Here is a 17,610-nt window from a genome sequence, read left to right as displayed (position 1 = left end):
TTATGTAACTTATAGCGAGACAACTCGGATAGTTAATTACATTGTCTACTCACAATGCTAAGCAGGTGCACGAAATAACAGGAAGAGTCATGCGTTATATAACATCATAAACGTGGAGGATGAAATCCACCTTCCAGCAAATTGTATTCATTAGGAGTAGGGTAGATTCAGCTGTGCAGGCAATTGAATAGTAGCGTTAACCAGTGGCATTTAAGAAGTTTTTACATTTAAGAACATATGTAATACTCATGGTCATTAGTTCTTAACATTCCTTCACTGAAATAGGATTGCTATGCAGTATTTAATTAACTTGTTACGTTGATTCGAGACCAGAGAACTTGTTATGTATCGATACCGGTTGTTTATTAATATTCACTAAAGGAGGGAGGCTACAATTGACAAGGACCTCTAGGCTACAGGTCATGAAAATGTGTTTCTCATGTCGTTGTGTTTAGTTATACGTGTGCGCCTGCACTAATGAAGTAAGTGAATGTTAAGAAGACGAGATAGCATGTACCTGTATCATCCATCACACAAAACAATGTAGGTATGGTTTGACACTGTTTTAGAACGTTTTGTAAAAAGGATAGGACAAAACAAGCCAGTGCTGGCTTCTGTTGCTGCCTCTCCGAAGATCTGAATAAAAAGGTTATCATACTCATTGCCAGATACTACGTTCTAAAATAGGAACATTTACAACGCGGGATTGTTTGCTCATTTATTATGTACCACACCATATATTTAAGGAGTGTAGGACATTTCCCCCACACCGACAGTCCCCTACTCGGACAATATCCCGTACTGACATTTCCTCACATTGAATAAATTAATAATTTATATTACAGTTTGACAAACTATTATAATATAAACTTGAAAAGTCATCATCACATGTCAAGTTCACTACATGTCACCAGCTGGAAGTGACATGGGAAATAGATTTTACTCTTTGTTCAGCTGTCCTTCATTTAAAGACACATTTGACAAAAAAAAAAGCACGAACTGTTTGAGTGACCTCCTTTCATCAGGTTGAAAGGATTACCCACAGAGAAAGAAAGGATTAGAAATCGACATGCCATTACGTATTCACTACCAACGTCCTCTAATATGAAAGGGGCACTGATCTAACGCAATTCCCCGGGACTGGTTGTTGCCTTTGTTATTGTTTTTTCCCAGTGAGTACCCGGATGTATAGCCGAAATCTAGACCAGTTCGCGACCTCTACTGCGCAATTCATAAGCGCATCAGTCACTTTTATGGGTAGTAATAAGGGCGTATGGTCACATTGATCAACAAAATGAAATACAGTTTTCGAGATAATAAGGAAATGTAGGTATCTTTGTGGGTAGCATCGGTAATGGTGACAAAGTTTTGATATGTCACTTGCTTGGTAATTTTGCGATTTTCATTTACACAATTTTGACTTGCAACACAAAGTAAATATTTCACCTGAGCATTGCTTTTTTTATAGTGTGTATATTTTTTTACTGTCAAAATGTGTAACATTTTCAAATTAATTTAAAGTCTAAATATTGAGTTATTTTACAAAGTGACTGAAAACATTTCCATCTGTATTATTATGATAACGAATTCCAAACATTTTGATGTTTAATGTCATCACCAAGAGACTGAAAATGTTACGTTGAAAAGTACATGTCTATATTGTTTGGCTTCTAATCCTACATAATAATCTGTTGTGATGTTTGTAGGCCCTTTTGATCATCTTAATCAATCTGGACAGATAAAAAACAAGACCGAATCGGTTCAAATGAAGGAAAACAAAATGCAAATACCATAATTGCAACCTACCAAATTTATGTGTATAAATTTTAGGAGCTTCCTTGTTCGAGGAATGTATCCGTGAATATCCACACAAAGGAACAATATCCCACTGGTCTGCAGCTGTACAAAGAAACTTATTTGATGTCACGTGTCTCTGTAACAATCAAATATTTTAAAAGATATATATCATTTCGGGATATTATAACCCGTGTTCGTTTCTCAACTGATCACTTGGATTGTTTCAGGTGTTTCACATAGGTGTCAAGTCTCAAGGGTCGGCTGAGAAAGCCCACGTGACAACTATTTTCATAATGTCCACGGTTCCTAAAAAATCCATTGAGTGATAGATAACAATGAGCAATCAATCAACGTATTATCAGTTAACCCTTTGAACAAAGTATGTTGTTTTTACATCGGCACTTCACGCCATGATATGAGTGTATTCCCTTTGTTTTAATAAACCTAGACATGTAAACACTCACTTTTGACATATCCACTGTGCAAGATAACAGTGATTAATCAATCAACGTATTTTCTGTTAATCCTTTGATGACTAGGAACGATCTGTTGATTTACAAAAAAAAGTAAATCAACTGATCATTCACCTCTTGCTGGTCTGCCACGTGCATATTACATAACACACATTTCACCTCACTTCAAACCTGGATTTAGATTGAATAATTACCCAAGACACAATAAATGCCAAATGGGAACCTTTGTCAGGTAATCTAAGTGGTGCTACCACTAATTGTACCTGTAATAAATTCATTAACTAAGCATCAAGTTAATAACGACAAATACACAAGTGTAGGGTTATACGAGAAAACGTGGATGACAACAAGGGATTAGTTATCGTATTATCAACGCAATCCGAAATCCGAAAATGCTTTCACTGCATAGATATTTTTTTTAGTATTAAACTATAACCATCTGGTGTATTTCCAAATGAGGAAATCCGATGAGCTCCGCCGTTCTTTTTGTCTGTTTGTTTAGGCTAAGAAATTAATTAACATGCGCCCTTTGTCGAAATCTTTATAGATCACAGTTAACCAATCAGTGTTTATGCAAAAATTCGTAAAACAAATATTGCCTCCAGCCTCCAAGTTTTTTTTAGCTATCCTTGATTCACGGTAATTGTTAAGATCACAAATCCTATCTACCCTGTCCAATACCCTGTTATAATTAGTGGTGAATGCTAGAAAACACATCCTGAAAGATATCCTGAGACGCCTCCAAATGTCCACTTCATAATTCTTACAAAAAGTGATATTCTACAGTAATAACATTTGAAGGCTAATCCAGAAATACCATCGCATCAATTGTTACGGAGTGGTGACCAGCATTCGTAAATGCAAAAATTGCAAAAATCAAACTGCCGAGGATAGAATGCACTTTAAAGCAGGCTGCAATCTTCTTTCTGATATTAGATATTCGTTAAGGAGATATTCATAATAATAAAAATTATTATCGAAATAAATTAACTAAATTATCTTTTTTAAAGTCTTAAATATTCTAGATTATGTCCCTAACTTACGTTAAGGATCCGACAATTATAGTTATAATTCACCCAATATGCTGCTAATAAGACAATAATATTTGAATGCGCCCCGGATTTAATCGGAGCATATGTTAACGTTGTATAGAGGTCTGACGTAAATTGACTATCGCCTGTCTGTAAAGTGTGACCCTCATGACGCCCTTATTTACTGCCACTGTCTTACTTAAACCATTCGAGTGACTCCGGTTTTCATTTCGTGTGACGGTGAGGCATTAAAACATTCTTACACCCCTCACATACTTTGACTCATCTCGATAAACATATCAATACAAAGCTTATGTAATCACTATCAGAACTAACAGACGGGCGCGAAGCTTTAGTGACAATAACCTAATTACTTCATGATATGCATGACGATGACTGAGCGGTGACAGTCGGTTCAAATGTGTGCCTTTGTTGTCTAAGCGTACGCTTATAGCACCTGGTCGTGTTTAAAGAACAGTTAACATTTTAGATATAATGGAGGGTTTACTACCGAACGTAACGGTTGTCATAAGCATGATGATCAAGTCAAGGATACATAAGCGATGGTCCTGAAGCGATAATTCAAATACGAATGTACATATGTTGCTCTTTCTAAATAAGCACATTTACATTTATAAGCAAACATAATTTGACACAGTGTCATGATATTGCTGAATGGTTGCTTGGCCACCCATAGCAGGTGTTGGGTGGTCTGCAGGGCGTTATCAGGCGCCCTATTTTTTCTTCTTAGGTGTCAGGCGACCCCCGGCGTTCAGCTGCATGATCAGGGTTTCTGTAGCTTTTTGTTCCGTCTATAAATGCGTGTCTGGTTGGACCCCGCTTACTTTTATTAGAATGCCAGCCTTCGACCTGGTTGGTTGTTTGGGATCCTGTGGAGCTGAAACCTCTGCTCACCATCTTGAGCTTCGCTCACTTGCCTGTGAGACGCCCCCTATAATCCTCTATTGTTTTACCCAGAGAGGCTCTGATTACTCGCGAGTGTGTTATCGGATATGTCGACAGATAGATTCAAACTTCAAATGGTATATTTCGAAATTCAAGCGTCTATACTGACTGCACTAACACCCGCCAACAATGTTAGTGAAATATTTAATATGCTACAGTTTCATAATAAAAGCGACACAATCCTTTCCATATTCAAAAGAAAATCTCTGCTAAAAGCATTCCGACTGTATCGTGAGCATGTGTTTATAAATCACTATCAAATAGTGATGGTATCGGGCGTTCGTGAAACGTTAATTCCATGTAAGTGGAAAATAATACAACACAATCGTCTTGCCTCCTACCATCCCAGATAATATTTCCACCGGGCCTCTTTCAAGGATGTTCTTTTAAACACATACATGCGTATCTAAAGAAAGAAGTCTGTGTATTGCTTTAATAATAAATATTGCATATATTTAAGGCAAAGCATTAAACTGACACTTTTGCTTCGTACACGTGTCACAAAATGAACCCGTTAGACCACTTCAGGAATTTATTTATGAAATTGCGAAATGTCTGCGTCCAACGGGTCGATGCGTATGTGAACCAACTATTTAATTATCTGTTTTAAAACATTGAAATGTTTCTAACACTGACGAGAGGTATAATAAGTGAATAGTTAGAAGGGGCACTACTTATCAGAACGAATCACTGAAATCAGTGAGTGAGTTGGGTTTCTATAATCTCTAGCTTCTTCTCGGCAGTCTGACATTGGCCGCTTGCTCACACTAGCTGCCGTGAGTCGATTTTTGCTCGCAAACACAACTGAGCATGACAAGAGACTGGGCTACCGTCTGCAAGGACAGCTAAATAAACTTGGAGGCAATATTTGTTTTACGCATTTTTCAACACTGATTGGTTACCCATGATCTATGAAGATTTGGACAAAGGGCGCATGTTAATAAATTTCTTCAGCCTAAACAAACAGACAAAAAGAACGACATAAGCTCATCGGATGTCGTTATTTGGAAATACCCCTGGTGGTTATAGTTTATAATAAGAAAAGTATCCCTGCAGTGAAAGCATTTTCGGATTTCGGATTGCGTGGGTAAACTACTCCCTAGTTGTCATCCATGTTTTCTGGTATAACCCTACACTTGTGTATTTGTCGTCATTCAATTGATGCTTAGTTAATTTATTACAGGTATAATTACTGGAGGCACCACTGAGATTACCTGATAAAGGTTCCCATTAGGCATTTCGTGTGTGTGGGGTATTTATTCAATTCAAATACAGGTTTAAACCGAATCCCGGTTTGAAGTGAGGTGAAATGAATGTCATATAATATGCACGTTTCAGCCCAGCAAGAGGAGTGATCACCATCATTCCTCGCCATCAAAGGATCAGCAGAAATTACGTTGATTGAATAATCACTGTTATTTTGCACGGTGGATTTGTCAAAAGTAAGCGTTTACATGTGTATGTTTACTAAAGCAGACGGAATACCCCAATATCTGGGCGTGAAGTGCCGATGTGAAAACAACATACTTTGTTCAAAGCCGATATAACGTTGATTGATTGCTCATTGTTATCTAACTCAATGGATTTTTTTATAGAACCGTGGACATTATGAAAACAGTTGTCACGTGGGCTTTCTCAGCTGTCCTTTGAGACTTGACACCTGTGTGAAACAACTGAAACAAACTAAGTGATCAGTTGAGAAACCAAATACGGGTTATAATATCCCGAAACGATAAATATATTTGAAATATTTGATTGTTACAGAGACACGTGACATCCAATAAGTTTCTTTGTACAGCTGCAGATGTGTGGAATATTGTTCCTTTATGTGAATATTTACGGTTGCATTCCTCGAACAAGGCAGCTGACTAAAAATATACATATAACTTTGGTAGGTTGTAATTATGATATTTGCATTTTGTTTTCATTCATTTGCTGTAGCATTGAACAGAATCATTCTTGTTCCTCTACGTCTTGGTTGAGAAGTTCTTCGATGCGCGATAGACGTTGTTTTTCACAAGTCTTTTCCTTTGTATGCATGTATATGTTACAGTCAATGTGTAAAATATGAAAAATCTGTTCATTTATTTTACAGATTGACTAAAAATGACTAAGACTGTCAAAAGGGCTTAAAAACATCACAATAGATTAATTATGCTGGGATTAGAATCCAAACAATATAGAAATGTACTTTTAATATCCTTACATTTTCTGTCACTTGTTGATGATATTAAACATAAAAATGTTTGGATTTCGTCATCATAATAATATAGATGGGCATATTTTTCAGTCAATTTGTGAAATAACTGAACATTTAGGCGTTTAATAAATTTCCTAAGTGAAACGTTTGCACATTTTGACTGTAAAAAAATAAACACCATAAAATAAGCAATGGGCAGGTGAAATATTTTCTTTGTGTTGCAAGTCAAAATAGTGTAAACGAAAATCACACAATTACCAAGCAAGTGACTTTCAAAACACCGTCACCATTAATGATGCTACCCACAAAGATACCTACATTTCCTTATTATTTCCCAAACTGTATTTCATTTTGTTGATAAATGTGACCATACGCCCTTATACTGTCAATAAAGGTGACAACTGCGCTTACAAATGGCACAGCACAGGCCGCGAACTAGTCTAGATCTCTGCTATATCATCCGGGTACTCACGGGGGAAAACAATAACAAAGGCAACAACTCTCGGGGAATTGCATTAGGTAATTGCCCATTTAACAGTATTCAAGTTATATCACGGCGTGTCAGCTAAATGTGGGAGGAAAGCCCAAAGTGATGCAGGTCTCAGACGTTTACCATTTCGGTGAACCCCACGAGCACGGGTATGGTGCTGACAAACCTAGAAACTTAATTGGGGCGAACAGGGTTTCGAACCCACAATCATAGGTTTCTGGCGTGCCCAAGGGACGCAACTATGCACAGCGAATCGCAACGCCTAAGACGACTGGGCCACCCGTGCCCCCCACTGAAATCAAAATCGGGGCACCATGTTATAAATCCTGAAGACGCTCAAATAGCAGTTCATGGAAGATTTACATTCTCTCTTCAATTCTAAGAAATGTACTTGAAAAAAAAAATTGATTAAAATTTCCCAATCAAATCTAGTTATAATCAGCCTGATAAGTCTATGTAAATACATACATGTATATTCTAGTGTCTTCCTCTAAAACACGAAACCAGCTCTTCCCTAAGTTTATTTCAGAAGCTTCGTATAAAGTTGTGTTATTTCAATGTGGTAACTGTACATGTATGTCTTTGACTTGCAAATACCTGACTTGCATTTGCATGTGTTTGTGGTGGATACGCTCTAACCTGATTCATGAGTATGATTCATTAACACATGCTTATGATATAGTCGGAATGGAATGGAAAAGAAGTAAATTATGGAAATGGTTTTGTTTATTTTGTTTCCAATAAAAAGCGTATTCTTTTACAATGTTAATAGTCGTCCACACATCAAGAACAAGTCACTGTGTAATACAAATACCTAACGACGTAATATTTGTGAAGGACTTGTTTACCATAGGAAATCTTTAATAACCAAACGATTTTGTCCAGACTATTTCACATTATATTCAGAATGAAACTTATCACAAAACATTATGGGATACTAGACATGCACAAAACATTAGTTGGTTATGAGGTTTCCTGACGGTCATTTTGGCCGACACATGATAGTGTTTGATTCTGTTCTATCTTATTTGTTGCCGTGAAAATCACTTCAGCTAATGTGTGTACGAGTATTTGTGATTGGAGTCATGACCACAAGATCACCTTACTTTTGCAGTCTAAATAAAGTATAGATATCGGTATTGGTAAAAGGAAAAGAAGCTTTACACTATGATCTTAAATAATGCAGAGTAGCATGCCATGGAAAACGTAACTCAAAATCAGTCAAGGAAAAAAGTAATACAATATATTGTACCGTACATTTAGCACAACTGTCACAAGATAGCGTGACTATTCTGTCTCGAAAGTGTTGCGATAGTGGCGTGAAAGTGGCTCGAAAGTGGCGCAATAGTTTCGCGTTAATGGCTCAAAGGTGGCGCGATAATTCCGCGTTAGTGCCGCAATAGTGGCCAGAAAATTTCACGAAATTTTCGCAAAGTAGGGGAAGTTACTTATGAAATGTAGTGTACCTGTGAAACTCATCATTGTGGCAGACAGTTTAACTTGTTGGTGGAAGATAGTGAATACAGAATAGTCTCTTCACCCAGAGATATTTCAGTGGATAACAATGATATGGGACACACCTCATCTGGACTTTTTCACCACATGTCTCAACAAGATACTCCCAGTGTATGAGAAAATGCTGGATAAGGTTAATACGAAAGCAACAATGACAGGCTGGTTAAAAACAGCGATCTCATGCAGAACTCCAGTGCCAAGTACCTGTAATGCATATGATAGCATGGCACTGTGAGCCAGTCTTGCAGTGTGGAAAACAGTGTCAGTTGAGCAAGTGACTTCTATGGCTTATCAGTTGAAGTCTCAAAACACATTCACATAACTTCTATCTTTGGGACATACAGCCAGACCTTTTGAGGTTATTTGGGTCAATGCATTTTGATCCAAGTAACTAGAACAATGTCGTTTGGAACTATTAGGTACCCCAAAAGTTCTGAACATGAAAGGAAAGAGGACCAAAATTGAAATCATGAAAGTTTGAGGTAAACATCACATTTAGTACTTGTGACACTACTCATCATGGACAGTTGATAGTGAAGAGGATTTCTGTTGAAAAACCTAAGATGCTATTGTGTCGCAACGCATCGTCATTTTTGTATAAAAAAATTCCCTCTGTAGTAGCAGTATAGGTATATAAATCTGGCTCCAGTGGAAGTGAGCCAGAATCACCATTACCTACACTACTGGTGACAGCCAAAATACGGGATTTATAACAGTGATGTAATAGAGGTAGTATTCTTTGAATCATTAACAATAATAACTATTGTTTGATGTTTAATCATTGCAGATTTTGGAAGAAAGCTGGGTTTTCAATGGTTTACCTAAGACAAACAGCGGTAAGTAATAGTCACTGTGATAGTCATAGCTTGTTGACTGTTGAAAACTATATAATTAATTAGGATGAAACTGTTGTATTAGTAATCATAAGTAGAGATACATTGTATAGCAACATATGTCAAACAACAGATGTAGACTACCTGTACTTGTATTTGCCTCCGTCTCAAGGGTTGTACCCTGTGGGGATTGTAGGTAACAACAGGTCCCAAGCAACCTGTGCTGGTCTTAACCCTCTGGATGCCGATTTTTTTTTTCTTACTCACATTTTCCTAAGAGTGGAAAAAGTTGTGTGAGAAATGTGCTCACGCGGCACTTGGATCTATCTGTGGCTATAAAATGACACAGAGTTGGAGAATATTAAATTTCCTATTTGATGGTGTAAATAACTGCAAATATTAAACTGGTTTTAAAAAATGACACTTCTAAGTGTTGTCTGAGAATTTATTCTGTGTTGAAAAACAGTAAATTTCTCTGCTTTTTATCGTGCACCAATAAAAATACTGTGCGACAATTTTTTTTTATTTAGAAGCCCATACGGAAACTGTGAGCGAACAAAATACTGCCTAATATCTGAATGGCATAACTACATGCATTCAATGCCAAAATTAGCATGCCGTAAATGACGAAAACTGATTTTTCTCCATGACGTGAAAAGGCGACAGAGAGGTTACACATGTACAAAGAAAATGGGGCATAACTCCGCTATGCATAGCACTAGTTTATTTTAACTCAGGTCACTTGGTGAGAATTAGCTGTGGGTAAGAACAATATATTTTTGTGGTGTTTTGGAACCAAACTATTCCAACACAAATATCGATATTGAAACTGTACACATTTAGTTATAAAAAAAAGCCCATAAGAAATGATGGAATCGTACTCCATTAAAAAGAGGTCATAGAGAAATGGATTGCCCTATCTAACGTATAACATAGTCCTTAGATTCCAACATTCTCCTGATTGTGCAAGTGTAATTTGACTGATGTTGCACCATTATTAAAGGAGCATTAGCCTTATCATCAAATGTAAGGAAATGCCAAAAAAATACCATTCCTTTTGACGTCATGGCCGGTTTTATGTCTTTGATAACGTCGGCGAAAGACAACACTGGTATTTTGATTAATATATATATCTCCCCTAGTTTTCGTTCATGGCATAGAAAATCTCGATGTGTAAAACGGAATTTGAAGCTTTTTCGACACAACATAAAATGACTGCTTTCACCAAGTAAATAATGTCTTGAATATGTAAACAATTAGATAGTTTATCATGTATCTTAATTGGACAAGACACGTTTGGCATCAATGTAAGTTATGAAATACCCAAAAGAATATTTCAAAACAACCAAAATTAAATTCAATATTGGGCACATATTTGTTATTATGATGTTATTATTTCTCTTCATCTCATCTCAGAATTACACAATAAAAGATGCGAAGAAAGCTCTATTGGTATAGAATTATTAGGATAATCGTATAAGGTTGAACCAACGGGGTACCCGGCATGAGTTTTGTTTTTATACTTTTTACAATTCCTGGAGAAATAAAGTAAACAGTTTAATATCCTGTGATCACAATATTTTGAAAAAAGAATTAACCCAATGATATAATGAAAAACGAGAGGAATAATTTGTAAATTGTTTGTGACTAACGTGCACCTGGCGAATCGTCGGATATCACTGTTCTGTGTATCAAACGACATAAAAAACAATTCCAAGACCAAGACAATTCTTTCAGAAATGTGTGCAAATATTTTAATGAAAAATATTATCCATTTTGTTAAAGTAATTTATTCATACATGTTGTCGCCTATATTTATGTTTGATATCATATTGAACATTGACAAATATCCAAAGTGAAATTAATTGCGTGAAAAAATGTATGAAAGAAAAGCAAAATCTACATCATAACTGAAACTGTAAACAGCATGATACAATGATCATGTGCACTCTCATTTAAGGACCTTCACCACAAAGAAATTACCAAATATGTACAACGTTGACGTATGACATCACTACTGGTGACCAACTTTTACAAAATGTCGTGTTCACTGTCAACAGTACGCGGGATTTTACGAGGGGACTTTCGTTGATTCAGGGATCGTATATACATAAATGTGACATGTTAGTAATCAGAAACATTCTGACAATCCATGTACTGTTATTTGTTGTTATAATTTTCATTGGAACCAACGTAAATAGTCAGAAATCCCGATAAATACCCTTGTGGTTTGCATGATTTCTATTGAAAATATCAAATAATTGCAACGTATCTATTTTAAATTCCCTAATTCTTCCAACAATTCTCTTCCCATGCATATTCTGAAAATGTTGAGCCAAGATCTTGAATGAAAAGATGAATGGATAGCTCAGAATCGGAGAAAATGCAACACTTTGTAAAATCTGAAGTTTGCTTTGTTTACATTTCATACAAGTGCAGTTTTTCAACCACAGCTTTCCTTTTCACACCTAACTTATTTTGCTTGATTCATTGAGCCACTTTATATATGTGACAAAGACCATTGGTCATTTGATTCTAAAATGTATGAGGAATTCAAGGATGTATGTATCTCAGCTGAGTTTGAAATATACGTCTCATAACCGGTCTACGTGAAACGTGATTATGTAAACACTATCCAATATGGATATTTTGATGTATTTTGAACTTTATTCGACTTCAAACTGAGGGTTGTAGAAGAGGGACATATATGTCCCTGTGGCATCCAGGGGGTTAAAAGGAGACCAATTGGATTGGGTGGTCAGGATTGGTGACTTGGTTCATAACATGTCATGGATCATTGTTCACAATATGGACAAGAATCAATTATATTATTTACAGCCTGCCATCATATGGCTGGAATTTTGCTGAACCTAGCATTAAAAAACAAAGAATCTCAAAGTTTGTGGAAAACTTCCACTATCCAATGAAACTGTCCAAATTACTCCTCCAAATTCACAGCTCCTTGTCTGATTTTCTTGTTCACCTGACTGAAAGTCACTTGAGTTTCATATGTCGAAGCCTGAATGTCCTGTATCAGGATCAGCCTCTGTAAAAACAATCTCTTTAAAATTACTGGAAACAGGAACTTCACATGCTTGTTTCCACCAATGTTGACAACCAAATAAAATACAAGGTAATTTGGTATATGTGTAGTTAGTTGTGGGGTTCATTTTGACCTTCATTTGACCTTTGCATTTTGACTATACTCCTAAATTCTTTCAAAATGTATTTCTTCTGACAGGGGAACACATGTTCACAATAATGAAGGTGTTGATGGTTTCTGAGTGAACTGACAGGGGAACACTTGTTCACAATAATGAAGATGTTGATGGTTTCTGAGTGAACTGACAGGGGAACACTTGTTCACAATAATGAAGGTGTTGATGGTTTCTGAGTGAACTGACAGGGGAACACTTGTTCACAATAATGAAGGTGTTGATGGTTTCTGAGTGAACTGACAGGGGAACACTTGTTCACAATAATGAAGGTGTTGATGGTTTCAGAACGACCTGACTGGGGAACACTCATGCATCATGCTGAAGGTGCTAGCAGAGGATATAGATGGCACAGGAAGGAGGGATACAACCTGGCTTCCTGCATTCAGGAAAGGTATTATTTTGTGAATATGATGCATGACATTGCAGTCATCACTGTGGTATTGTTAGTAGTCCTGTGGCCCATGCCATGAAACAGGACAGCTTTAATAAAAATTATGGATTTTGTCAGAATCTTGTGATTGCCATGGCATGCTGATATATCACAGTCTGAACATGTATGTTCCGTCTTTTGCTATAGTTTAAAGTTTTACCTTAACCTTTAGCCTGCTGAATTGTTTTCACACTTCTTAGCCCTTCCAGCTGGATTAATTTTAGCGTAAGTCGTGGTAAAGAGGGTGGTGATTTCAAACAGTCGTTGCTTCATTAAACATGGGGCATTTGAACCAATATTTTGCACATTATATAACTGATAGAAAATTACACATTGCCATATAAAAATATCCTGACATTTTCAAACATACAGAAGTTAAGACAAAAGTTGACATATGTTCTTGAACTTACCTGAAATACGTTATTGAAGGTGAGATGCTTTCATATTAGGAACCTGTTTTAATTGTTAGACTTGTGCATATTGATTTTAATAATCACATCTCAGATATTTTGATTTTAACTGAGTATAAATGCGTATTTTGTACATTACGTGGATCAATTCTCATGATGTCAATCACTGAATTGTCTGGTCCAGACTCAATTATTTTCATATCGCCATCATATAGCTTGAATATTGCTGAGTGCGGCATTAAAAAAAACAAGAAGAATGAAGTCACTGAGCATAATCACCATGAGCAAGAGGAAGAAGAAGAATTCTTTGTAGGAACCATCACTTACCTTGGGAGATTGATGTAGGGGTTTGTGGCAACCAGGTGACATTTAAATTGCTTTCAGGCACTGAAACTACGGTTTTGCCAGAAAGGGTATTCAACCAACTGGAGTGCCAACCACAGTTTAGGCCACCATGATGGATCCTGATTGGGCCAGCTATGACTTTGGTTAACTTGGGATAGTTCACAACTGAAACCATTTTGCATGGAACTACTTTCAGTTTTATTTTTGTGTGATGAGCAATCTCCAGCACAAACAAAGTCTTCTTGGTCGGAGATGGGACTAATAAAGCGACTAGATGTGAACTCTATTGAAGAAATAGACAAGGATGTATTCGGCAATGATGGATTGCTACAGTGTGAACCTGTGGAAATCAAGCTCAAAGCAGGAGCTACGTATACAGTATCAACACTACATGGTACGACAAACGACCGTTCAAGGTCTCCTCCATCCTTACCATCGCCTTCATCAACCTTATTGTCTTCGGCGTCGCCCGTAACATGTTCTCTATCACCCCTGCCATCCATTTTGACAACCTTGACTACTCCGGCGCCTGCGACATCTCTGACATCTCCAGACTACCCCGGCGCCTTGGTTTGATGCAGCGCTTTGGATTGATGCGGTGCCTCCGGTGCCTTGGACATGTACGGCACCTCAGGCGCCATTAGACTTGTACAGCACCTCCTACTTTTGGTCATGTACTTCCGGCTCCGTTTATGGATCCAGCTTGGATGCAAGCCTGGATACAGTCCTTACTTACGCAAGCTACTCCCGCCTCAACGGTGCCGACAGTGCCTCCTGCGACGCTGGCGCCACTGACGGCCCTGACTACAGACACTCCGATTCCTACGCCCCATCTACTTCGGGCGCTCATGGGTCTTGATCGTCGTATACCTCGTAGCCTCCGACTGCCTCTTGACACTCTTCAAAGTCCTCTGGATCCCGTCGTTGTTCTTAAAGTTGCTCACCCATACATTGACGTCGGCGTCGTTCCTCTCGCTCGGCTTCATCAGAGGGATCATTTCGACCCAGTTATGATCCTCCATCTCCCGAGATTGATACACACTTGGGCCCATCACAGGTAGCTGATTCGCTTGAGGACCGTTTGGCCTCTGTCGCTCCCTCCCCAAGCCCCGATGTCAACAAATAATCTATGATTTGGTCTAACCCGACTTAACTACCACCCGACCCAATGCTGACAGACCTTACAGCGTTGGACGAGGACTTCGCTAGGTTGTCCCTCACGCCGTCGTTCAAGGCTCCCGGCTTCCAGCGTGATGATTTCCCTGTCCACTCCTTCGATGGGGCTGACGGTGCGCACATCCTAGATGAGGACCTACATCGCATGACCTGGTCATCCCAATCCGCCACCATCCCTATGCCGGACTCCGGACTCGCCCTCTTGGAAACGGAACTGCAGTGTTCGTTAAAACCACTGTCATCACCTGCCTTCACTGCCAGAGCCATTGAGCAAGATCTCTCGGAGTCCAATGCTAATAGGATCGACCACCTACGGACTGTTATGAACTTTCAACTTCGCCAGGTCAACCATTTGCGAAATCATCCGAGAGCCGCTCTGGTGGAGATCACGGCTACACAACGTTTAGGTTACTTGACATTCACGGAATGGTTCAAGTGTTCCTTACTATGCCAACCATTGTCGGATCCTACCCTTTTTAATGGTGCCATCACCGCTACACATGGGTCTCCAGCTTTGTGAGGGACAAAACGGCTCTCAGAGGCTTGGAGCATGTCTTGCCACGCAGCAGTCAGCGACCAAATCCTCCAGAAACAACTACAAACCTCGCCGCTCCTCTCTCAAGGACACCTCCAAACATACCTTGCCCTTTTGCGTCCAGAAAGGGCGTTGTCGTGGTAAATCTCAGAGACAAGGCCGGTTTTGGAGAAACTGATCTATACTGGAGGACCCGTTCGTCACAAACACCCTCCGTCAGGGGAACCAGCTCCCGTTGGCACTACATCCTCCCCTGACATCCACTCAGACAGCAGATGTGTATTCGCCACACCAATATCAGCTCCCTTACGACAGCATCGGCACCCTGCTTCGGAAGGAGGCCATAGAGGTTGTGCATGACCCGGCTCGGAATCCAGGATTTTACTCCCGGGTGTTTCTGGTTCCCAAGAAGGGAACCACCAAATTGGGCATAATCCACAACCTCTCTACTTTCAACTGGCGCTACCTGGTACGTCTTCCTTACTTCCGAATGACAACGTTGAGACTGCTCAGGACAAGAATCAAAGCAGGCGATTCCCCGATCAGCCTCGACATCCAGGATGCCTATTTTCATGTGCCCATCCACTTCCTCAGGTTCCTTTTCAATGGTACTCATTACCAGTGGGCGGTCCTACCATTAGGAATTTCCACGGCCCCTTGGCTTTTCACACGGATCACCAAACCTGTTGCCGCCTATCTACACCTGAGGAACAACAACTTCGATCCACACATGGACGACTCAACAACCGGTACTTGAAGTTGCTGCTTCGCCACAGGGATTTTACCCTGTGGCTCTTCGATCAGTTGGGATGGATTGTCAATCAGACGAAGTCGGAGCTGACCCCATCGTTCCGTCTGCAGTTCATCGGGACCCTGTTTGTCATTGACCAAGACCTCCTTCAAGTCCCCAGGGGCAAGTGTGTTTTTTTTTTAAAAATCCTCGCTCACCTCTACCCTGCCCTCCAGCAGGCTCGAACTCTCCACCAATGGCAGATTCTCCTGGGCCTCAGATCGGCTCAAGACCTTACTGCAAGAGGTCGCCTCCAACGTCCCATTCAACGGTTTCTCGCTCCCTTCATTCGACAGCAGGATCCGGAGTCCCTCATCCTCCCGGTTCACCTACACCCCTTCCTCCGATGGTGGACGGTGGAATCGAATGCCTGCGGTCGCGTCTCCTTGACCATGTTCAGCCCACCCTCCACCTGTTCGTCAACACATCCTAACAGTGTTGGGGGGCTCACTTGGGGACTCAAATGGTTGAGGGCTGCGGTCCGGAGATCGACTCCACTGGCACAGCAACAACCTCGAACTCGAAGCTCTCATCCTGGCCGTCTCCCACTGGCAGAGCATTCTCTGTCACGCCCAGTTGACCATCTCCACGGACAGATGCTCTGTCCAGGCCGGACAAGGGGGCTCCCTTTGAATGGAAGCTCCACCCAGAGATTTTAACTGTCCTTTGTCAAACGTTCGACACCCGAAACATCGATCTGTTCATCTCAAAATTGCAAGCTGTCCCGGATCCGGCCGCTGTAGCAGTCGACGCCGTCAGTGTTCCCTTGGAGGGATTTAGCGTGTACCCTTTTCAGCCACCAGTTCTCCTTCCCAGGGTTCTTCAAAAGATCCAGGCCACTCAGCCCCTGACACTGATTTTGGTCGCTCCTTGGTAGCCAGCCAGAAGTTGGTTTGTCGACCTCCGTAACATCGCCAGAAACAACCCCCTGGAACTTCCGGCGTGGCCCAACCCTCTGCTCCACCAACACAGTCGGTTGCCACACCCAAGTTCCATTCCGTTTCGTCTGCATGCCTTGCAAAAGAAAGCCCTAGGAACCAAGGGCTATTCGACCAGAACGGCCAAGGCTATTGCTTCTGCCCATCCTCCATCACGTATGACTGTATGATGATAAATGGTCCTCATTCCAGGCATTCTGCTCTGACAGGACCCGATGACAGCGTCACCCCAGTTCCTGGCTGAGGTTCTTCTGTACTTGCGCAGCACACGTCGATTAAAAGGCTCTATCATCTCCATGTACTTGGTCGCCATCAATTCTGTTCTTGCCATCCCGGACGACCGGAGAATGCCGAAAATTCCCAAACCTCAAGACCAGAAAGCCAAGTTCAGACCGCCTGCGTCGGATCTGAATGTGGCCTTAAAGGCTTTTCAGGAGGCTCCCTTCGAACCACTCCACTCATC

General features: G+C 40.1%; 1 protein-coding gene across 2 annotated transcripts in view; it reads left to right on the top strand.

Moving 5' to 3' along the window:
- Positions 1–17,610, top strand: part of LOC124110745 (RNA cytidine acetyltransferase-like) — a 312,648-nt gene that overhangs the window by 274,884 nt on the left and 20,154 nt on the right. For both annotated transcript variants that reach the window (XM_048385668.1, XM_048385669.1), the window contains 2 exons: positions 9,260–9,308; positions 12,809–12,914. In XM_048385668.1, coding sequence (XP_048241625.1) covers positions 9,260–9,308; positions 12,809–12,914 — 155 coding nt within the window. The remainder of the gene's footprint in view (positions 1–9,259; positions 9,309–12,808; positions 12,915–17,610) is intronic.

Source organism: Haliotis rufescens, unplaced genomic scaffold (genome assembly GCF_023055435.1).
Source record: "Haliotis rufescens isolate VD_foot unplaced genomic scaffold, xgHalRufe1.0.p SCAF_6, whole genome shotgun sequence".
Taxonomy (NCBI): Eukaryota; Metazoa; Mollusca; class Gastropoda; order Lepetellida; family Haliotidae; genus Haliotis; species Haliotis rufescens.
The sequence above is the reverse complement of the archived record's forward strand: the minus strand, read 5'-3'. Positions and strand labels throughout refer to the sequence as shown.